Source organism: Hippocampus guttulatus, chromosome 6 (assembly GCF_054856545.1).
Source record: "Hippocampus guttulatus isolate MCC_2025c chromosome 6, RoL_Hgut_1.0, whole genome shotgun sequence".
Taxonomy (NCBI): Eukaryota; Metazoa; Chordata; class Actinopteri; order Syngnathiformes; family Syngnathidae; genus Hippocampus; species Hippocampus guttulatus.
This window is the reverse complement of record NC_141266.1, coordinates 13963210-13988244: the sequence shown is the minus strand read 5'-3', so window position 1 is coordinate 13988244 and position 25035 is coordinate 13963210. Positions and strand designations below refer to the sequence as shown.

The window sequence follows — 25035 nt, the reverse complement described above, 5'->3', positions numbered from 1 at the left end:
TTTATTGGTGCTTTGAATTTAATTAACTACAGCCGTACCTATCATGGTTCTGTTTGTGGCCAACAGGTGGCACTGTAGGGCTCCGCCTGCAGCTGCACACCTGTTGGTCATTGTGTCATTAGTTTGTTTAAAAGGATGACCACTTGATGTCGGATACTTGTGTGTCTCTGTGCACGTGTCATGTTTTGTTTTCTGTTTAAGGTTTTTGGTACTTTGACTTTCTTGTGGTTTTTCTGGACTTTATTTGAGTGAGTTTTTTTAGTTAGTTTCTCCGGTGTATTCCTGTTTGCAATTTTGTTAAATACATTTTGGTCACTCCACCCTGCCTCCCTGCTTTTTAGGGTCCTCTGCACGACCATCACGCAAAACATGACAGTACCATATTGAATGGAATCGTAATCCCACTGAATTGAACTGAGTCAAATCATTTAAATTTGAAAATGTCCCACTCTTAAATTCAGATCCCCACACTGTCACGACCCGTTGCGAGCATAGCTAGATGAACATCAATGGATTATTTCGAGCAAATCCACCCGTCCGTTTTCTGTACTGCTTATTCTTTTAAGAGTTGCAGGACTTATTCGGCCAAAAAGTCGAATAAACCCTGGATTCGTTTTCCAGTCAAACACTGGTCATATATTCAGTGAATAAATGATAGTTTTTGTACCATTCAAGTGAAATTGTGTAATTTTCCACGACACACTTGATGAGCTCTTAAAATTGGAATTGCATCTTTAGATTAAACCATCCCATGAGAACTGGGTTGAAAAAGAAACAAATCCCTGATGTGGGGCACACAGATTTCAATTATCACACCTATATTTGAGCATTAAAAACAAAAACAACAAAAAAAACAACAACACGCAGACGCCACCTTCACCCACCTTACGATCAAAGTCATCATGCTTTCTGCAGTTGAATGAAAAAATGCCCCAGGTCACCTCCAACTTAAACCAACATAACAAATCAGTTTATTTCTAACCTAATGTGGCAAGTCGTACCATGTCAAGCTCAATTGTTGGTCACTATGTGAACATTTTCTTTGCTCTGACACCAAACCATGTAAAAAGATGTTCATCTGTGACAGGAAACATGCATATATGGGCTATATAAGGGTCTATGGTACGAGTTGGGGCTGGAGGGGTAGATATGTGTCAAGCAAAGCGTTAAAACAGCAGTGGCTGCATAGTAGTTTCCAGACCTTGTGGTACAATGTGTTGTTGAGACGTACGTTTCCTTAGAACTTTGATAGTTAAATGCAATATATATATATATATATATTTTTTTTTTACACCAAATACCACTTTAAAAAATCCTCTGCTCTCCACTGTAATGACAAACACAAAATACAGTAAAGTAGTAGGCCCAAGTGTTACTACGAAAAAACCCCAAACAAACAAAAAAACGGGTTTGGTTTTATTCCTAAAAAGTATTTTTAATATTATTATAAGACACAGTTTGATAAACAATGTGAGCGAATATAGGAAAATAAAGGACTTAAATAATGGTTCAAATAAAATGTATTTCACGTATTATCTGGCCACTAGTCGCACTCAAACCACACCTTGGGAAACACTGTCATAGATCATCCAACACGGTGAAGTTAGTCTCTCTACTTTGATGAGCAATCAAATTAAACCGTATCTGGTTAAAGGGAAAAATCTACTGTAATTAATTTTTAAAAATGGTTGCACGATTGTTTTGCAGACAGATGTGCAGTATACTGTACTTACAATATTCACATTCAATCCCCAACCTCAAAACAATACATTTTGATTGAGCTTTCCCGACTTTATTAATAATTTGTTAGTTAAAAAAAAAGTTAACATAAATCTAAAATGAATGAAAAAAATAGCACCCTTCTTTGCAGTACTTTTGAGAACCTTTTAATGTGACAGTTGTTTGATGGTTTATTTTACTTTCCACTCTGGGTATTTTTGCGATCTGTTTCTGTCTCTGATAAATATTCATGTTCACAATCCGAAAAAGTATAAATGGTTATTGTTTGTCAATCAAGACGTCACTGTATGTGTGTGACATTTGCGCTCTCATGTCATAAATTAACCTGATCTAATGTTTTTAACATTTACATGATTTTGCATAGTAAATGTCATCTGGAACTGAATGGGAAACAGTTCTACAGCGAGAGCAGCTTTGCGTTTGTGGCAGACCAGTCATCTGAGAGAAAGAAACCAAACTTGGTACATTAATGATCAACATTTCCGAATGGAATAAAACCTTTGCAAGAAAAAGTGATTTGAACTCTTTGGGATCACCTGCATGTCTGCATGAATTGATTTAAAAATATACTGTATATATACTGTATCCTCTTCATCCAAAAAATGGCGCAGGGTGGGAAATGTCAACCTTCAAATGTAATTACTGGTTTAGCCTCCTTTACCACTGCCAAATGTTTCCTGTGGTTGCAGATCAGACCTGCATAAGACAGACAGATGGCCTCAAATTACAAAATGTCTTGGAAAAATATGGTCATCCATTTTTCTGTTGATGATAGCAAGGCGTCCAGGCTCTGAGATAGCAAAGCAGTCCCAAACCATGATACACCACACACTTCACAGTTTTGACTTGGATCAAAAGCCGATCACATCTTATGACCAGTTAATGCAGAAATCCAGGTAACTCCAAAGGAAATGTATGTCACTGCATTAATTTGACAGCTGCTCATGCAAGGAAATTGCAAGAAGAACAACTTTGAGGTAGATTTTCCATCCGTCATCAAGTTTAATACCGCACAAAATGCAGTATACAATCAATCAGTATTAGATTGAACTTTTTTGTTTCTACTGCCTAATAAGAGTTTAGTCCCCCACTTACCGTACCAAATATTGTTACTTTGCTACCCCTGCATGGTTTCTTGAATGAATCAAAGCGTTAGTGAACTAAAGAAAATGCAGAGGCAGGCTGCTTTGTAACACACGTCGTGGTAAATATGAGTCACTTCACCACAGTGGACGCCTGTGAGCTGTGGAGTTCTGAGGAACCACAAGCGTGATGACTGTTGCCGGAGGCTGCTAAACTGTCACTGTACGGCCACACAATCTTTTTTCACAGTAATACAACTCGCTGTGAGAATTGTGGTCTGGATGAAGGGAACCTGTGCGATGTTCATGCCAGACAGACACTTCTTTGTAATTTTTGAAGGAAATGTGTGTGTGGTACCGCCCACTCTTTTGTACTCATTAGCAGGTTGGTGGTCAGTATTTGTGTCAAGTATTCAATTGCTTTAAGTGCTGCTACGACAAGCGTCGTGTTTCCTGATGCTTGTCACAGTGTCACAGCGTCGAGCACATTTGGTGTGACGTGAAAGGAAACTAGACACACACACACACAAGCCCCCTAAACATTATTCCACGCCACAAAAAAAAATCTGGTCATATTTTAAAATAACGTGTCGGTATTTTACAAACCTGCATTCATTTTGTATGAAATGTAACTAAACTCTCATGAGAACCTTGTACTTTTGACATGGTATTATTTTCTCATAAAACATATCATTTTTGCATTCTGATCTACTATAAATGCTCCATTGGTTATTAAACATGAGACGGGTAGGAAAAATGTATCTATTTCCTCAACAGAGTAAAATGTACTTGCTTATGTTCTTTTTCGAAACACAGAACATGAGAAGTTTTAACTTCTTCATCCAGCTAGGGTGGCAATCAGAGCACGGTGAGCAAACTTGGCAAACTCTTTGAGACGTTAAAATTTGGATCAATGCCAGACATACAGTTGTCACTTTAGCGCAAATAACTAGAAACCTCACATATAAACTTCCTCCTACTCTTGATGCTTGTTTCTAGATGTTCAGAAACCATGAAGCCACATGGTTGTCCCCTTTAGATGCAGTGTGGCTTTTCAAATCTCCTGTGCCGCCCTGCCGAACAAATTTAACTGTGTCAAGTTCCCCGAATGTTGCGTGTCAGATACAGAAAAGGTCCAAGTGAAGATCAATGGAAACAAGGAAGACAATAACCTTTATGGGTCATTCAATTTTATTTCACTATCAATTAGCTTGGTGTGTTTTTTACAGCCTCCGATTGCTTGCAAGTACATTTACACAACAGAGAACACTTTTTGTCAAATTAGAGTAGCTGCTTCTTCTTGGTGCATGGCTTCGGTTTACGGATCGTATGGGGGGGGGCAATAGTGAACTAGTGTCGTATATTTGTGTGCACAAGCCACGGATGGGCATGATAATGGAGCCTTTGTCTGAAATTCATAGATGACTTTTCGCAGTTTGGAGCAAGTGAGGCGAAATGGAGCGTGCGCTACTTAGCTGCCACCAGCAGCGGCCTTTTTCAACCAATCTCAAAGAGTTTGTTGACTAAAGAAGTCCAGCAACAGAAATAGGAAGTTAAGCTCTATCCAAGAAGGAGTCAGCTATGACACAACTCCTCGGGCAGCATTATTCTGCCCTGAAAGTGTGCGTTCAGAACATTGAAAAAAACCAAACGAACAAACAAACAAACAAAAATCATAAAAAATAAAGAATTCATTCATTGCTCAAGGAAATGTGGTCAAATAGCCATGCTCAGCACTTACGGAGCAATTTGTTTGGATTGTGCTTAGTGCCACACTGTCGCTGTCGATTAGGCTGCATACACCTGACTACAATTCACATTTATCTTAAACATGTCATTGTTTTACAATACGAGCTCCTAAAATGACACGTGAAAACCATGACCCTCGAAACAACTGATAATCACATCCAATATAAATAAAAAATACAATATAATTACATCCAAAAAACACGGCATTGTAAAAGGCAATAACGCAGCAATTAAAATCTCAATGACATGTTTTAGTATTTCACAGGGAGAGAATTGAACAGAGGACACGGGTAGAAATGGCATTGGGCGTAACTACGGAATTACATACCTACATCTGCTAAATGCTGGTAGGGAACCCTCAGTGGTGGTTTTCGCGATCCAAATAAAAACAGGCAAGCGTATTCTCATCTATGGTTTCAGTAGTATCGTTAAACTGTGGACATTCACTAACGTAGCTGTACAAATTATACAAAGGCTGTGACCCATCGTAACACAACCCGCCTTATGAAACACCGTCACAACTCCACCGTGTGTGTGTGTGTATGTGTTTTTTTGCATCATCTCCAAAACGGGATTATCAGCACATCCTGCAACATGACCCTCTTAAGTGACTTTGTAAAATGACACACGGAGCTAAGAGGAAAAAGAACGCATGTACAGAGTGCTAATATTTCGTGTTAAGATGTCAAGACGATTACCGGTAGCTTAATGACATACGATCACTACTTATAACTGCATGTGCTGTTTTTTTGTTTTGTTTTTGTTTTTTTCTTAGGATTGAATACACATACTGACACAATATACTGCACTCTGTATTTTACAACTTCGGCTTTTTAATTCCTCTGCCTTGACAGTCACTTGACAAATTATGAGCAGGCTGCTACCAAGTACTGACGAGAGCGACAATGCATGTCCGGTGCCCTAATGTCACGACTCTGGGATTAACGACGGGGAAAATAAAGTCACTAACTAAGGGAATGGAATCTCAACATCTACCTTAAATACATTCAGAAAGAAGTTACTGTATCGTCTTGTGCTGTTTTTTTTTTTTTTTTTTTTTTACAACAGTCCGTTTTCAATCAGCCATGTAAGGAAAATGCTTCTCCTTCTCGTTTACAGCACAATGCACTAGTTGATTAGTATTACTCCATTACACCAACGATTTAAAGGAACGTCTAACCAGGACGTCTACTACGAGGAAGATAGGATACACTTGACTCCGGAATTAATCATACGCTCGGCAAAGCAAAACAAGTTACTGTATCGTCGGGCTGGATTGACGCAAGAAAAGCGTCTGAAGACTGAATGACGTTGTGTCAAAAGATATTCATTTGGAAATAGTATTCTGACTCATCCTCAGTACATGCATTTGTAATGTTCATAAATCCGTTCTGTCGCGCTTGTTTTCATTCAGGTCATAGGTAAGCAGGAGCTGACCCAGCTGACTTTTGACAATTCACACTTACATTCACAGCTGGACAATTTACAATCTTCAGTTAAAGTAACATAAGCGTGTTTTTGGAACGTGAGCGTAAGCTGCGGTACAGTCATGTTCAAATTGATTAAAATGATGTCGATTGCGCTCCAAGTCATCAGAATCCTTGAGAATGATGCAAAAGAAGGTGCTGTCCAAATGGAAATGACTCGGACAAAGAATAACATCCAAAATCTTGAATATTAATGTAGCTAACAAAGGCGCTTTAAGTCAATTTCTGCTGTATCGTATCATTTCCAGGCAGAAGATACCCATTTGACAAATAACCAATAATCCGAACGGGATGAGAATCATATGGGGGATGGGGGGGCTAACTGTACGTCGATTGTTATTTACAGTGTCCGTTTGGAACGGCAACTTTTTTAGAAGTGGTGACGGGAACCGCACAGATTTGCAGGATAAATAAACTTAATTCGGCTCAACTGGATATTTTGCAGGATATTTGCCAATTTATGTAAAAGAAGTGTTGAGGGCTGATATTTGGAAGTAAATAAGATATATACTTTGAAAAAATATCTATCTGATCTCATTGGAAATGTTGAAGTTGATGGAGGTACATTTCATTTAATTGGTCATTTGTGGTTGTAAATGAGGACGAACGGGCTGCCTATCACACTCATCTACATGGATACAGTACTATATCTATGTGAGACAATATGAAGTCGACTTTGGAAAAATAAATATTCTAAAGCATTATGCACCATTCCGTTTCTGGTATGTCAGTAGGTCACGTCATGCCACTGTGATGACTGTTTCAATGGGACGTTTTCGACAGTTTGCAGCAGGATCTAATCCAATGGAGATTACAGCAGGTGAAGTATAATATTCACTATTCACATTTCGGTAATGATTATTGACGTCGTTGGTCATTTACAATGGATACGAACTAAAGACTGAGTTTATGTAGTTAATTAATGAAATCTCAATGTTTTCAATCCATTACAGGTGGGTGGCGTGGTCGGTGCACCGCCGTGACGACGGGAGGGAACCAGCGGTCGTCTTTGTTACGAACTCAGTTCATTTGCTCAAAGAATTTGTAAGTGGGGTTTTCGTAGCCGTGGTTTTGCATTTTGGTGAGCTGTCGCTCTTCTGGGGTCAGCATGGGGTCCACCTGTTGGAGACAAACGTGAGCTCAGTCATCATATGCGACGAAAGAAACTTGACCGAACATGCAGGACTCGATTGTATATTTGTCAGGTCCTACCTCCACGATGCCGTGGCTGATGGTGCCGTAGGGCTTCCTGCGCACCAGCAACAGACTGATAACCATCACCATGGCGATGGCCACAGCCACCACCAGCAAGCCCACCATTGCTCCACGGTTAAATGTCTCCAAGGCGTCAGGTTGCTTTGGAAAGAAAGATGCAAATCACTCATTTCTTGAACATTGATCATTGGGTCACGTCACTCTTACCAGTTCATCTCTCTCGATCTCATCAGGCTTGTAGACGACCTGCTTGAGCTCCACGGAGGTGTTGATCTATGAGGGAACAGAATGTGCCGAAACATTTAGGTAGCGATCAACCATGAGTTGAAAAATGTTTTCAGTGTACATATAATGAACTTTGACGTTTCAGAGACAGAAGCGCGATTGTGGGTGGGAGGTGGTCTCCTCGTGACCACTTATTATCATGAAACACACACACACACACACACACACACACACACACACACACACACACACACACACACACACACACACACACAAAGAATGCTACCTTTTCCTCATATTCGTAAGTAGGAGCCCTCTCAGATGTGGCATAGTCATATTCATCTCCTGCAAACACAAAATCATCATCACATTGGGTTAAAGAACACCTCATTCACAAATAGGTCTTATGAAACAAAGGTGTCAATAGATCATATTTAGCACGTTTTCAAGAAGCATGCAGCAGTGATTACTTGCCTTACATTCTAAATACTTGTATGGAATGGATAAACAGGATAGGGCAACCAATCATAGGGTTTCAGTTTAATGTTATGGCATGGTGCTTTTTTCCTCCGCTATTGTTACGCATATCTTGTACATCCCCTGCGTTTACCGAACCCCCATCTGTATAACAGATGAATAGACGGGCTTGCTCACCTTTCTTATTCGATTGCAAGTCTGTAGCGACAAGGAGGAAAGACAATGTTAGGGGGGGAAAAAAAATAGCCTAGTGCGACAGACCTAACATAATGCAGACACGGTTCGTACCAACGCGAGGAGGATAAGGCCTGTTCTGGAATTCTCTCTCCTCTTCTTCCTCGTCATCCTTCTCTTCCTCACTCTGAGCTGGCAGAAGCTCCTCGGTGGTGTGGGTCTCAGAGAAGGACGTGGTCATGAGCTCGCTGATGTCGCCCCGCTCTGCCCGCACCAGGTCTTCTGCGGTGAACACATTTAAAACTTTGGTGAATGTACAAAGTTTTAAGTTAAATGCAAACTTTCCAAGACACCCCAAATATATTCCAGCATACGGATATCATCATGGAGCTCCTCGGCCAAGATTGGGTCCTTGTAGAGCAGCGCCAGACTCTGGTTCATCCTCTCCTCGATCACATGCAGATGTGTGTACACCTGGAAAAAAACGGAATTGACAAGTTTTAACAGCAAGCTGCAATGGATCTGACCTTGAATTGGACCCAGAGGACAGCGTGAACTCAAATGTGGTACAATTTGAAGTTCAAGCAAAAGCCATTCCTTGTTCTTTGAGCGAGAGGTGGGGTAAACCATGGAATGGTCACCCTATTATATGTTAAATTTTTTAAATTTTAATTTGGACCAATAAAAGCTTACGGGATAGGAATTTACCATGCGTTGCAATTTATACTATCGCTATGACGTTTCCGGAAAAAAAAAAGTCCAACTGTTCCTGAACTTCTCCCTTCATAAATATTACTCAATACATGACTATATTACATACTGTATTAAAGTTGTAATGGCCATGATGTCAATAAATGTATGAGATGTGCTAGAGAAAATATGAGGGCAGAATCAGTGAAAAAAAATCAAAATCAAAATTAAGAAAGGTTTACTTGCATCTCTGATTTAAAAAAAAAAAAGCAAAAAAATCATAACAAAGTTGTTGACCTGTGTGCAATAATTAGAACTGGAAGTCAACCAACTTGGCAGAAGGGATTGTGTTCTGCTTTGGAGGTTCCAGGGCAAAAAAAGAATGAAGTTGGTTTTGTCGTCTGCAAAATTTACCTTTGATCGAGGATGAATAGATCCTTTATCTCATTTTTTTTTTAAAAATCAGTTTATTGAAGTGACACTCGAAGCCCGTACAGAATTTGCAGTAGTCAGCAGTAAATATCAAAGCGTCAGGCACCTGGAATTTCATCTGCTCAGCCTTCTGCGGGTCGACAGCCACAATATGCTGGTAGTGCCTGAGTGTGTGTCTGCGGTCCTTCTGCTCGGCTGCCATGTATCGCTTCAGAGCCTGCAGCACGTGCTCCGGCTGCAAAGAGGACAGCGATGTTTCGACGTGGCCATTTTTGCGACTGCTCGCTTTCTATGACTTTTATGTTTGACCTGTGGCTCGTCAGACTGCACCGCAGTCAGGTAGTTCTCCAGGGCCAGCCGGCGGTTGTTGTTGAGGATGGACTCCACTCTGGCCAGATGAGTCTCTACCAGTCTCTGCCTCTCGCCCGCCACTTGTTCCTCCAGCGTCTGCAGCACGGACTGGAAGTGCTGCAGGCAGATGATGATGGAATTAAAATGGAGGCCATGTAAGCAGCTACGCCATTATACCATCTGACACACATACCTCATTTAGGGCTTGCTGCTCTGACTTTGGCAGATTCTTTGACTTGTTGTCTGCCTCAGCCCACTCCTTCATGATCTAACAAATGGAAAGATTTCATGTCGGAAAACAGTCACATACTATTTTTCCATTGAAACTGCTCAGGCAAGATCATAGACTGCTTTCTTACAATATTGAGGGGAAAAGCCCAAAATGATTCCAAAATTTGTTTTGTTGAATGTATTTCTTTTGTCTACTGCTTACTGCTTTTGTTGCTGTTACACACTTGTTTTGTCATGAGCGTTTTGTTTCTTTGAGATGTGATTTTTTTTCAGAGCTTTGTTGATTTATTCTAAAATAGTTTTTTTTGCACCCCACAGTACCTTGGTAGGATTTTTATTTTTGGAAATACATTTTTGGTTCAGGAATATCTGCCCTCCAGGTTCGGGTCCACCTCCTGCCCCCTCAATTTACAGCGCAAACCCTCTACATCAGTGGTTCTTAACCTGGGTTTGATCGAAGCCCAGGAGTTCGACTGAACCTCTGCCATAGAGGTTAAGACACACCTGACTCAACATGTCAATTAGTTATGACATTCCCGCTTAGCCATCACTGGCTAGTTCATTTTGTGCACAATTTTAAAAAATGTATAATTTATACTTATACTACTTGTGTTTACTTTTTTCTGTTTTTAATAAATGCTTTTTTTATGTCTTGAATTTGTTTTAAAAAATAATCTTTTTATTTTTCACGAATGAAGGGTTCGGTGAATGTGCATATGAACCGGTTGGGTTCGGTACTTTTCAACAAGGTTAAGAACCACTGCTCTACGTACGATGACAGCACCAATCCATCAGTTATCTGAAACGCTTTTCCTCAAACAAAATAACAGGAAAAAAATACAGTGAAAAAAGTGGATACACAATAATTATGTGCATTTATGCCATTTTGTGGAAGAGAATGTTATCGTTCTGTCTCTAACTGCATTACTTCCATTAATACACTAGAACAGGGGTGCTCAGTACGTCGATCGCGATTGACTGGAAACTCGGTCCAAAGTCGATCGCGAGGGTTGTAGAGGGAAATAAAAACCACAACTCAAAACATTTGTGTGTCTGTGTGCGTGTTATTCACATGTTATATTTTTGAGTTAATTCACACTGCACCCTTAGCATCCTATCAGTCCCACTTTCACAAAAAAGCATTTAAAAACGGTTAAATAAAATAAAAAAGCAGGTCACTTTTTGAACATACGGTTCCGAGTGACGTACATCACCGGAAGTTGTTAGCGGGCAGCAGTCTGGAAGGGCAGCTCGCGATCAGAGCTGTTGCGCTTTATCGTTTATCGTTATTATTCTCATTCAGCGTTTGTTTCATGTACAATTCACCGAGGGCACGGGCAAAGAATGGAAATCTGGAGTGCAGGGAGAAGCATTTTAAAACGCGACACGTGAGCTACGATCGAGCTACGCTGCAAGGTCCGTCCCATGACTCCGTGTCAGGTCCCTACTCAGGTAAGCAGTGATTTGATTTTCACAAACTGGCAAACTTTTGCGTCTACTTTATTTTTCTGTTTCATTTATCTTATAACTATTACTCATCGGGGCATGCGTGTGTAAGTGCGTGCGTATGTACGCGTGTGGGGTAACGGGTCGACCGCGGGAGGTTGGTCAATCAAAAAGTAGATCTTTGGTCAAAAATGGTTGTGCACCCCTGCACCAGAAGAACAACAACGCATTATTTGTAGTAATCCAAAGGATCTTGGTATTTCCTTCCAACCATCTATCAGTCCATTTTCTCAACTAAATTTAAATTATAGAGAACTTTAAGTAAACTATTGCTGCATGAAAAGTGCTTTGCACGGACTAAAATCTGTCATATAACAACAATGAAAACAAGAAATTGAAAACACGAATACAACAGACACCATAAAGCACTCAAACAATGCAAAGCCAAAGAATAATGTATTTTAAGATGAAATTTAATAAAAGGACAGTGAGGGGGCTTGCTTAACATTTAACGGAAGGTCGTGTTATGCCTTAATTTTATATTGTGATCTTTGCCATTATTGTGAATTTTGAGCCAAATCGCCCAACCCTCGACTTGGATTACTCATGCCAAAAATGGTGCAAAAAGAACAGCAGAATTTAGAATCTGTTCAGGTACTCTCCACCCTGTGAAATTCACCTCATTGATGCGCTTCATTCGTCGTTCCTCCAAGTCTGTTTTGGCACGCAGAAAGTTGGCATGCTCAGTGTCGTCCACTGGCTTCTCGAAATAAACGTCCACGCCATCTGTGGGTCGAGTGGTTGTCACTGAAATGGGAGTGACAGGAAACAGAGTCAATTGTTTTTACTTTGCCTGGCTTCAAAGTTGAAAATTACAGTGCATCAGAAAAATATTCACAGTGCTTCACTTTTTTCCGCATTATATTTTACTGCCAAATTCCAAAGAAAAAAATATATACTGTGTATATATATATATATATATATATATGTATATATATTAGAGCTGTCAAACGAGTAAAATATTTAATCTAATTAAAAATGCAACTGTCATAATTAACTCAAATGAACTAAAAAAATAATCGTGATCACTCACACATTTTTTATCGTTTCTGAATTTCCTTTTATATTTTTTGTCCTATTTTAATGCTCTCATCAACATGGAATCATGAATCAGTTTTCTATGTGCAAAATGCAAATATTTACTGAAATAACAATTTCGATTTTCAACGTGAACATTTTTCACTTGGAGGAGTTATTCACACAATCTCTCACACAATATTACTGTCCATCAACAACAGTGAAAAAAAATACAGGAAACTTTGGTCTTGTCAGTGGAACAATCTGGCAACTTTTTAAAAGTAAACTTTCCATTCATAAACTCTTAAAGTATCCGTTTTTGGTGTCTCGCGCTGCCATGGCTGGCAAAACAAACGTGCGTGGACCTGTGCAGCGCGCTTGTTGTTTTGTTTCTGGTTTATTTATAGAGAACCGTAACATCCGCTGTGACGTGTGCCGCGTTAATCTCGCGAGAAAAAATTTAATCCCGTTAAAATTCATTTAAATTAATGCCAATAAAAACGCGCTAAACTGACAGCTCTAATTTATATATATATATATATATATATATATACTGTATATATATACCCAATGTGGTGTTTTGGATAATCTTTTTCCCCACAAAGCCGTTTTCACAATGCTCTTGCTTTGGACACAGTTGGTAAACATCGGAAATTATCAATGTCCGACAATCTGCGACTTTTTCCCCTCTACGTTCTTGTGACATCAAGTGAGACGGCTTGGTCTCACACCATGCCACAGTTTGTTGGCTATAACTTGGAGCCGTCTCTGCTTCCTGACGTGAGACCAAGCCCGCCCACCCGGTGCCGACTGAGACAACCCTTCGTTCTTGTGGACACGCATACCTGTGGAGTAAGGCGCGAAACAAGGCATAAGGGGGAGAATTGAGATTGGCGGGGAATGTGTTGGTGGCACGAAGCCTGTAAAAAAATCCATAAATGAGCTGCATCATTATTTTAGACGCTGGATGTGTGAAAACATCGCAAAATGTGGAAAAAGTGAAGCACTGGAATCACCCCATAAATATTGACATCAGTTCTAGTTGTGCTTATCAAGAGGGGGATGAGTACAAGTACCGCTGTCTCCTTTCATCAGAGGTGGTGAGGTTGTGGCTTTGTAGCTCTTGTCATAGTAGGATGAGTCCAGATAGTCAGCTGTCTGGTAGGGACCCGAGTCGATGGGGTATTCGTACTTCTCTGGGTTTCTCACTGCAATGGGCTCCTCTTCGTCCTCCTCTTCCACCGGATCCTCATCCACCTCATCCTCTTCTTCCTCTTCCTCATCCTCGTCGTCCTCCACCATCTCGTCATCGTCGTCCTCCATATCCGTCTCGTAAATGTCGGTGTCGGGGGAGGGGCTCGGGGTGGGTTCGATCACTTTGCCGCTGCAGAAATAAAAGGCGGTGACCATGCATCCAGACATGCTAAGTGGTCAAAACCGAATCTCGGGGGGGTCTTACGCAGAATTGAGTATTCCGCGATTCTGTGTGGTCTGGTGGCCAGTGAGGAGTTCCCTTTCTTCAATTTCTGGCTTACTGCTGGTGCTGCTTCGACCTGGGCAGCATACATATTCCACCCCGCGGAAATTTTCTCCACATGGCAAAAGCATCCCATAGCTGTGAAGCTCCAGATTGTCGACAGTGCACGCCTTTGGGAGAAGAACATTACAAGTCATCTTTGTTGCTTCACACACATTTAGATGCGCTGCCATGTATCGCACCTCCTTTGCAATGTTGTGCCAGTACACGTAACTTTCGCAGGCATCCATCTTCTCCTGGTGAAGGAAACGGCATCGGTCTGGAACCAGCAGGGCCTCGCTCACATACTCACCTTCTGCACCAATATGGAAATACACAAAAATCTCCCTGTGAGAATCATCCCTCCATTCTACGACTGGAGTCCAGGTCTGGGTTCACAAGAGTCGAAAGTCACCGGTCACCGAAACTATTTTGAACATCTTTTCTCTCGCTGTCTCTCTTTTTTTTTTTTTTTTGTCTCTTTAACCCACGCTGCCCGCACGACCGTCAGGCGAGTGAGACACACAATCAGTGACTCCTTATTTGGCATATTTCCTTAAAATATGGCCATTTCCCCAAATACAGAGAGCCAGGGGTCTATTTGAAGAAGGCGCCTATTTATTATTATTATTATTATTTGTGTTGGCGCACCGCTACCCTATGATTGGTGAATGAGGAACTGCGTGTTTCAATGTGGAAATAGAGTATATGTTGCAGTTATTATCTACTCTGTACGTAAATCGGGAACGCTCCACTTACAGCCACATTTTCAGAAATATGCACAAAATGTTCAATTACACACACGTCTGTGGGGGGACAGACACTCGAGACACCCGACTATATGTATACAAAGCTGTTAATAAGGTCAATTGTCAGAACAGTATGTCAGAACCTTTATTTGGTTGTTTAATTTAACACTGAGTGGGCAGGTAATTCAGAGATCTTTCTATTTGTATCCAAGCCATTCAAATGCCACCGTTTATTAGAATATAATTCCTACATGTCGAAATTGCATAAACCTGAAGTGCGCAACTGCAGAAAGACAATTAGCATTACGCTAATGAAAACGTGCGCTCTTTGCTGTACTGTGCTGCACTTGAAGCTCGTGACCATATACGAGTTCCTGTATTTAAGTACATGATTTTTTTTCTCCGTGTCGCGTGCAACAAAAAGTCGATACAACAGAATGGGCTGTAAATGAAATGACAGGACACTACTTTCCCTGATTCCCTCACCTTCTCATGGAAATGAAGTTGACACTGTTGTTTCTCATTTCATGACGCGTGGCATGTCGCGCATTTGCATGATTTATTTCAGTACTCTTACCTAGGCAGCGATAGGGCACCACTATGAAGCGGCGTGCCTGGCAGTGGCTCCAGCCGTTCTTACACCAGTAAGGGATGTTCACAGGACTTTTTGCCTCCTCTACGTGGGAGATGGAAAGCGCTGGGTACATCTGGTCGTGCGGAGCATGCAGAGATGGAAGTGTCGGAAGAGAGATGCAGGGGCAGAAGCAGAGGGAATGAAAGACAAGAGGAGGAGACAGGGGACATTTGGTCAGAGGACAAGTTGAAGGAGGAGGGGCAAATAATGGTTGTGGGTGTGTAGGAAGAAGACTATAAAAGGGAAAGACTCATGCGTCTTTGTAACGCCATGCAAGGCCTCTGTGTAATGCTTCATTACGACCATTTTGTTCACTGTTCTTGACTGACTCGTTCTAATTTATCAACTCATTGCTTTGAACCACTGTCAAAAATTGTGAATTTAAAAGAAGAGGCGCACCCCGAGATTTATTCAGACGTTAACAAATGTAGAACGCCTTATGAGCCATCATATAACACTGATTCTATGCATGTATGACCGCCAGATGGCGCTTTTTCGCCCTTTCCTCATAAATACAAACAGTATTTTCCAAGGAAGCGGTGTTAATTATGTGATTGTCCCATAATATGAGGACTCAGTAATCAGCAACAAGAGATGATATAAAATGGAATATGATATTGTGTCATATATTGAATGCGTGCATTTTTAATGATTATATAATCAATGTTAATTAATTATTTATGTAGACTATGATTAAAAAAGATATAATATTGTACATTCCAAAAACATCCCTTTACTGATTATCTTCAATACAGTCGATCATAGCGTTCGATGCAGAGCCGAATTATTACAAAAAAAAGAGAATGTTTCTTTGTGCCATCCTTTGTCAAGCCTACCTCCTGACAGTAGGAGAGCATTTCATTGGGATCTTTGAAGCAGTCCTTGCGGCCCTGAGGGTCTGGCTCCCACTGGCCCGTCTGCGGGTTCATGTGAAGCAGCTGACGGCCGCAGAACATCGCAATCTGTGGTTCTGCCACCTGGGGGCCGGGCCCGTTTACCTCGCTCATAGACAAGGCCTGGAGGAATGGGGGTGGGGAGAAAACAGAAATGGGGACGAGTCGATACAAACCCAGTGACATATAATAGTGAGGCTGATCCAGGGGGGCAAGTGGGCCTCACGGGTAATTGGTAGATGCACTCTCGCAATAAACCCGGAGCTGAGGCACTGAACGAGGGTGAGGTATCAAAACAGAAAAGTTAAAGTAATGCACTAGGGAATCGCGCTTTAAAAGGATATCGACAGAACTCAGAGACAAGGAAGATCTATTGATAGCTCACTGTTAGTCCCTCAAGCCAATGACAAGTAAGAGCGAAGAGAGAAGCCCAGTTTATTGCTGCATTTGCCGGGAGCACCGAAGGGTTGAAGCGTGCGGGATGTAAATGTATACAATCTAATAAACATACAGTATGCAGTACAAAATATAGCCGCCTATGAGAGCGCGCCCCTACCCCTGACGGCAGCCTTCTTGGGTGTTGTTATTGATCGTGGAATATGTTGCCTGCACCTGGGGAGGACCCGCGGGACCTCGCACTAAGGAACAAACCGCCGCTCGGCCTGAGAGTCAGATGTTCAATCGAGCTCACTGACCGATGAGCCACTTTGCTACATTAACAGTGCAGCGCACACCCAGAAGAGCGGGGCCTGGAATCGGCGCAAACAAGAAACCCAACTCCATTCTCAGACAGATTCACTGTGGCACCAAGTGCAATAAATTAGCCTCTGGGAGGCTTTGCTAGAGCAGAACATGAACATGAAGTCAGTTTTCTAAATATCTGAACCAATTAAAAGAGTGTTGCCCGGAGGAAGAAAGTGAGAAGGAAAAAAAATAAATATATAGGAGAGTGATGCCTGATCAAAGAGAAGCGCTGCTTGGGCCAGCTGCAGCTCAACTGTTTGAAGTCCTAATTAAAATTCATACAGATCATTTTGCATGACTTCCTTTGGGGAATATAAATTAAATATGAACAAATTGGAAGTGTCCCGGTGTCCCAGTACGTAGTGGTCAACGTTTTGCGGGCCCTATTTGAGTATTTCTTTTCTCTCCATGTTTATACAGTGTAGAAAAAAAAAGTTGAGTGGACTCAAAATTTCAAGGCAACAAAACGATAAAATCATTTCAGTTTTGATCATGTGAATCTTGGCTTCCCTGCATTTTCAACAAAGTTTACAGAACGAATTGTGCCTTGTATTGTCCTCCAACTGAAAGAAGTCAAAACAACTCAGCAAATTGTTTTGCCAATACGAGGGGGAAAAAAAAGCCTCTTTCTGTCCTCCGCTGTGATACGCTTGCTTTCTTTGTCACGTGGTCTTTCCAACAATCTTGCCTTTTAAAATAACTCAGCTCGACTGCCAATAAAAAAGCTTCTTGGAACTTGGAAGCCCTTGCTTCTGTCTTCATCTTGGCATGAGGCTTCTCTCACGCCGGCTCTCATGCAAGTAGCTGCTCATCACATCAGGTTTCTGAGGGCTGGGAAGCCAAATTAGAAAGTGAAATAAGTGCTTGTTTGACTTTTATTGACTATGTTGGATGGCTTCGGGTCGTAGTTGCTTAAGGAATGCATTTGCTGAGGTTGCTGTCCTGTGAAGCTGCTGAGCTGACGTCTGAGCAAGCCTTTCTTTTTGATGCGGGGGAAGGTCAGCGCCATAGAGAAAAAAACAGTACTTCCGGATATTTGAGAAGATAACCTCGGCCAAGCTCTCTCATTTTGCCTACTCTCCACTTGTGCACTTGCAGAAAATCAATGCAGAATGACTGCAACTGAATCACCGCACTCCCGCCTCCAATCAATAGGAGTCCATAAGGAGCGCGAGTCTCCCTGCCTCCGTGAGAGCAAGGCTGTACACCAGCCTGATCTGGGATCAGATTAGATGCCCCTCTCATGATGAACCCCGTTAAGCAAGAACTGCTTTTAAGATGCTCACTTTTGTTTATTTTTCACCCAGCTTGTCCCAAAGCAGCACCAGCCATGTAAAAAGCCTCCCGCTGATTTGTGACCCAGTTCGTTGTGAAATCACATGCATCTCCACATGCTGGCAAGCAAGGGCCGTGCAGCAGGCAAGCTCAAAAACATCATTTAGACAGAAAGCTCTGCAACAACACCATCTATAAGTTATGCAGGTGTTTCATTACTTCTGCCAAGGAGCAGATGTTTGCATCTATCCGTTCGTGCTGCAACTTTCTTGTTCCAGTTCGTGATATGCAGGGTACAAACAAGTGTTACGCCTTCCAAAAGAGCCCACTGTTGTACAGAATGGATTTTAAAGAAACAAACATTCGTAGTAGTAATCCAGATCAGGGTTGACCAATTGAATGCACTTTCAACAAACTGTCAACGGTTCTTGTGAAGAATTAAAATGAAGTACCGCATTTTCGACACTAAAAGGTGCACTGGATTATGAGGCGCACCTTAAATGAATGGCCTATTTTGTCCTTTTTTTCGTATATTGGACAGACCGCATTATAAGATGCAATCAACAATGCATCCACTAGATGGAGCTACGCTCAAGGAAATGCCAACAGAACACGACACTACACTACACCCTGATTTCTATAGCGACGATCAGAGGTCAGTAAAACGTATTTAATAAAGCAGCGACACAGTTCACTGAACCAACAGCAAGTTATAACATTGACTCGTTAACGTTGAACTCTCTTGCCGCTGCTCTATTTCTGTGTTCAACTGCGAAACCTGATCGCCTTAAGTTTGAACTCTGCGTTGGAAGCAAGTCTCGAGCAAGGAGCTATTTTGGGATCGACATGTTACCGTAATGACCATACACAAGGCGTATCGGATTTTAAGGCGCGCTGTGAGCTTTTAAGAAAATGGAAGGCTTTTAGGTGCGCCGTTTAGTGTGCAAAATACGGTAATTTGTGTACTTTTCGGTTGCTCATCTGTTCACATGGTTGCAATGCGGTATGCAGTGATAAACGTCTTCCGTCATAAGGTCATGAATCGTTATATTGAAGTGTGTTTATCTTACCCATAGTTTGCTAAATGTGTGTTTTAATGACAGTAACTGTCACAGTCATTCTTGTGCAAAGCAGTAACATCCCGGTGGTTGAAGGAGGCCCCAAATAACTTAAAATGCCACAAAATCTGTAATGCCTGACAGGATCGCCACGTCAACTTGGTTACTCACACTATTTAGGTTTCATCAATGTGATAGTGCTCGTCATGTTGTTGTTGTTGTGTTTTTGTCTTTTTTTACAAACTACAGATTGGATCAACATCCGTTCTGCTGATTGCAACCAATAGCTAATTCAATTTTGCCTCCTTTCCACACAATTTTCACTATTCTTAAAGAACAATAAATGGACCCATCCGTTATTACCGTTCCAGGTTTAAAGAAAAAAAAACTCATTACCGATACATGTTTGGCAGGCCAAGACTGTTAACATCAAGCCAGTTTTCATCTGGATGCAATCCTTTGCAAATTGCATTTCAGATCTAAGCAAAGTCAGACTTTTGTGGAAGCAAATTTCCCAAATAGCGTGGCAGGAGGTTTTCAGCACAGTTTGTGCGTCTGCGTCAAGACACAGTGAGGCAGAGTGCGGCTGTACCCTGCGTTGGTTACGCAGAGCGAGTCCCACATGCCATCTCGTGGTGATGATGAGAGTGAATTGTGCCTGCGGGCTGACACAAGAGTGCTGCATCATTAATAAGAGCCTGCTGATAGAAAAGAGGAGCGATGCATTGACTTTCTGCCTCGCTCCACTGTGCTGTATGTTCTTCGCCTTTGTTTGCTCCAATGGTTTTTCATTTCGACTGACGGCACTGCTACATAATTGGGTGTGTGCTTCACAGTCTCCATGGCAGGAAGCATCACGAACAAACAAAATGTTCCCACGGGGACAATAAGGCACTAAACCACAGACGTTGTACTACGGATGTGTGGCTATGATTATGTTTAATTGGAGCTGCACTTAAACATGGGTTAGAAGAACAATAAAATCCAAGAGCATATTGTTTCAGGAGAAACGCAACAGACAACGAGACATGTTTGAGTTCAGGCCGAAGCAGTAGATTTTTCTTTTTTTTTTTTTCCTCAGGCATCATCCCCCCTGATCAAATTAAATTTGCAGCACCTGTTCCACCCTTCTGTTGCAGCATGACTTCATCCTCTTTAATGATGCAATCGCTCTGCCCTGGCAGGCAAGCCAGGGCAGGGGAGGCGGAGCGGAAAAGCCCACCCATCATTTGTCACCTCTTACAATCTGCTTCCTTCCTTCCACCATCCCATGAATGCGGAATCGGCACACAATTGCGCTGTTGTCTTGCTAAATGTTACACCTATTTTTGTTTGACTGAGACACAGATAACACAAAACAATTCATACAATGCATTTGTGCTCAAATCTTTGATGCTGTGCCTCAAGGAATATATACAGCGATCCCCCCCCTCCATCGCGCGTATTGCATTATATAACGCTCCTCCGGCAAGTGAAATCCATCCATCATCACTTCTCTGAACCACTTCTTGAAATACTCTCCAGGCATGTTTTTACAACATGTATGGCATATTTTAAAAGGCCATTAAACACTCTTTTAAAATAATCAAAACACCTTCAAAAACCTATAACATATTTTTCAGAGAATAAACAAGAGCAATGGCTAAACACAAAAATATTCAGGTTGTACCCTGCCTAGGGCCCGAAGTCAACTGGGATAAGCACGCTCACGACCCCAGCGACTATAAGCGGTTCAGATAATGGTTGGATGGATCGCTCAATAAATAATATACCCATGTCGGGTCTGACCAATAGAATCAATTTTCACAAAGCAGCACAGTGGCCTCGTGTTGAAAACATTGGCAGTTGAGATTTCCAGGGTTAGATTCTGGGCTCCTTTGTAGTTCACCTCATTTCAAAAACATGCATGTGAGGTTCATTGAAGACTCAAAATTGTCCATACTGTAAATGTGCATGTGAGTGAATGTATTTTTTTTCCTCTGTACGTGCTCTGCAATTCGGCTTACTACCAGTGTACCCTCCCTCTTGCTTGAAGTCAGCTGAGATGGACTCAAGCTCAACCTGGATGAGCAAAAGCACTTTATAAACAGGATGGATGGTTCTACAAGAAATTTGAATAACATATTGGTAAAATCACATCAGTTACCAAATTGGTTAAAATCATCAATCCAACCATCATGGTCCGTCCCAATTGATCATACTTATTTTCATGCAAACTGACATTTCTCCATTTCACAGTGAATATCGGCTGCTGTTGCCTGACTTGTATGCATGCAGCGTGGGTTCAGTTCCCACTCAGCAGCGGTGTGAATGTGAGTAAGAAAGGTTGACAGTGTTCATATGTGCCCTGTGCGTCACTATCCAGGCTGGGATAGGCTCCAACTCCCCGTGACCTCAAACAGGGGAAGCGGCGTCGAACACGGATGGATGGAGAATGCATAATGACCGGTGCTCGTTAAATCTATCCACCGAGTCCTCCTCTATATAAAGTGACATCATGTCGTGACTGAAAACTGCCATTAATTGCCACTTGCGTGTGGAGGACACATTTACATAGACGAGAATCAGGTGGATGATTAAGCTGCGCTTGAATAAAACGGGCACACATGCACAAAGGTTCTAATGTCTTTGTGCTCCCCAGCATCGCAGACAGCTTGAGTGGTGGGTGTTCCTGATTTCAACATGCCTCCTTCAATTTTTCTTTATATTCCCTGTTTCTCGTCTTCTCCCATGATGGCAGAGTTCCGTCCATGCAGTCTGTATTTTAATATCGCTCTATCTTTACAGCTTTGAGACAATATTTGACTTCCACCTCCACACTCCCACCTCCCCGTTCCCTCGGACTGTGCTAAATGACCCGAGAGATTTGTGAGCTTTCATCACTGTAATCATGTTAGTTAATTATTCATAGAGTCCATCAGACGTCTTCCTGGTGCGGTATGCATTTACCAGAGAGGGGGTAACATTATTCTGAGGGCCTCTCATTGAGCGGGAGGGGACAAAGGAGGAAGGAGCTCTGCACACTGAAACTCATTATTATCCATCTTTGACTGAAGACTAATTGAATACATTCATTTTCTATTCAGAGAGTGAATGGAACATGATGCATTGTGTTCCACATATTGTGCCACTGCAAACTCATTTGGCAATTTATCAAAAACTGGACAACATTTTGAGTACAATAAAACTTCAAAAGTCAAACTCAATATGTCCCAGCCTCCACCTTTCATACCAAATAATGTAAACCCATTCATTAAGATAATACAATGATCCCTCGCTCTAACGCGTTTCACTTTCCGCGGCTTCGCTGTTTCACTGATTTTTTTAGTGTTTTTTTTTTTTTAATGCTTTTAAATGGTGAATTGCGTTCTGCATCCTGATTGGCTAAGGCACTCGACTGATGTGAACAGTCTCCGCACCTCGTCTCTGTACAGCTTGCCAATTTCACCTTTGCAAATTTTTGGTCTTTGGTTTCATTGTATGCTGGTCTGTCAAGGAGGGGAAGCTCAATTTTGGCCTACATCATAAAATGTGTCCTTTATTTATTTGTGAATTCTACTCTCCGTTCATTTTCAACAAAATGAAAAGTATGCCATCACCATAAGATCGATGATTGGCTCATTTCGCTGTCAATCAAAATGGATTCAGCCTCAGAGAGATCATCCAATCATCATGAAGAAAAAAGCTGAGCCTCTGCACGCCCACTGTCGATAGACTCCCAGAGACGCTGAGCGTCCGGTGGGTGGGACAAAAGCAGCATTTATCCAATGACTCGTCTCGTTTCAAGGATTGGGACTACCCTCTCGACACCCAGCGTCCGTGCTGCAGACGCTCAGCGTCCACACAGTGAAGCTGCGGGAATGAATGAGAAGAGAGTCGCGTCGTAACCAGTAATAAGAAGCTGATTCGGAACAAAAGTTGAGCGCGTTGTAATGCATATTTAGTCAGTGACATATCCACACAATTGTATGTACACACATACAGGGTATATTTGATCACTTACTTTTTGACATTTTAGGGGAAGCTGAGCTTCCCTTGCAGTCTTAGAGCAAGCAATTGCCTCTGCATTGTATACATAGTTTAGTATTGTATAATAACTGTAAAAAATAAAGCTGACTATCAAGTACCAAGTACAACTTTATTGTCAAATGTGCTGTATTTGAAATTTCGTCCCTCGTGCCCTGCAGGTACACATCATGTACACCTGACTTGCGTTGTGTTGCAAAAAAAAAAAAATGCATGCCATGCATGGGTAATACCCCTCGTGGCATGCATTTGTTTTTGCAACACAAGGCATGTCAGATGTACATAATGTGTACCTGCAGGCCACGAGGGTTTTAAATAAGTCCTACTTCACGGATTTCACTTATCACCGGTTCTTTTTGGAACACAACCCTTGCGATAAACGAGGGACTACTGTATACCTTTACTAACTGGATAAGCATGTTTGAAATATCATTTTTGTCAATTCCACCATTTTCTATTCTATTTCGCGTGGTGGGTGAGCTGGGGCCTGTCCCATCTGATGGTGCGAGCTGTGTTGCTACGCCACTGATTGTACTGTGTAAATTACAATGGACTCTATGCCCGCAGGCAGCCTTTGGCAAAGCAGCTTTATTCATAGAGCACATTTCATACACAAGGCAACTCAATGTGCTTCACACAAACAGACGCAACACCTAAAAGCAGCACTTTCCAGTTCGGCATATGGTGAGGCGCTTACTTCCATTCGGGGTGGTAACACATAGCGGCGACATGGGAAACGGGCTAAAACTCAAAACCGAGTTGACGCTGTATGTTGCAGTATTGGCTGGACTATACCTATTGAATAACCCCAGGTGATCACATATTTGATGATAGATTTTTTTTCAGTCAGATGGCGCCCTTGGATGCTTGCAATATATGGACAGCGGCCACTGTTAAGCTACCTGACTTTCTACCCCAAATGCTTCATGCATTGCCTTAGGTAAGGTCCATTCTGATTCTTTGGTTATCGTCATTAGTGGTACCCTGTGGTGGTATCACAAAATATAACAAACAAACATTGATTTGGACTTTTAGCTTAGTTTTGAAGCTTTGGATTCACCACTGTGCGTTCTTTGATTAATGCAATGCCAAGCATTTTAGCATTTAGTGGCAAAATATGTACTGCCATGATAGTGTTCTGTAATTCCAGCCTCATCGGGCCAGATTACAACAGTCCAGCCTCCAGCTGAGCCCAGTGGGAACAGATGGCCCCATAATCGCGAAGGTTCATGTGGGTTTTCAAACAGCAGCCAAAACTTGCTCCTGACATTTGATTCGCTGCAAATAGGGCTGGGAAATAACAGAGTAATTCACAATAGAATGATATGGTGGTATTTTACTGTAATGATTCGTGATAATTATTATATTGGAAGGTAAACTTCATTCTTCATGCAAAATGATTAATACATACAGTAGAAGTATTAGTTGTTATCCAGCCATCCGTTTTGTGTCGCACTTCTTATGGCTACTGGTCTATAAATCACTCAATGGTTTGGGTCCTGACTATATGATTGAATGTAAACCCAGTAGTGCTCTGAGGTCTGGAGACTTGGATCAATTAGTGGGACCCATAATTCAAAGCAAACATGGTGAAGCTGCATTTAGCTGTTCTGCTGCAAGGAAAGACAAAAAACTGCCATTGGAAGGAGGAATAAATTGAGACAACCCATACGAGGACGGGGAGAAAATGCAAACTCCACAGAGGAGAAGCTGAGGTCAGAGTCAAACCCACGACCTCTTGCCTGTGAGACCGCTGTGCGAGAC

The 25035-nt window shown here is 41.8% G+C and overlaps 1 protein-coding gene across 1 annotated transcript in view; it reads right to left on the bottom strand.

Moving 5' to 3' along the window:
* Nucleotides 1-3995: 3995 nt before the first annotated feature.
* The window catches only part of aplp1 (amyloid beta (A4) precursor-like protein 1), a 35545-nt gene continuing 14505 nt past the window's right edge, over nt 3996-25035 (bottom strand). Inside the window, exons 2-17 of the mRNA XM_086114231.1 lie at nt 16112-16291; nt 15219-15348; nt 14096-14208; nt 13836-14023; nt 13453-13760; nt 11979-12106; nt 9816-9890; nt 9581-9739; nt 9378-9506; nt 8524-8623; nt 8264-8431; nt 8153-8173; nt 7785-7843; nt 7481-7546; nt 7271-7414; nt 3996-7177 (exon numbers count right to left, since the gene is read on the bottom strand). Coding sequence (XP_085970357.1) covers nt 7079-7177; nt 7271-7414; nt 7481-7546; nt 7785-7843; nt 8153-8173; nt 8264-8431; nt 8524-8623; nt 9378-9506; nt 9581-9739; nt 9816-9890; nt 11979-12106; nt 13453-13760; nt 13836-14023; nt 14096-14208; nt 15219-15348; nt 16112-16291 — 2067 coding nt within the window. The 3' untranslated portion in view covers nt 3996-7078. The remainder of the gene's footprint in view (nt 7178-7270; nt 7415-7480; nt 7547-7784; nt 7844-8152; nt 8174-8263; nt 8432-8523; nt 8624-9377; nt 9507-9580; nt 9740-9815; nt 9891-11978; nt 12107-13452; nt 13761-13835; nt 14024-14095; nt 14209-15218; nt 15349-16111; nt 16292-25035) is intronic.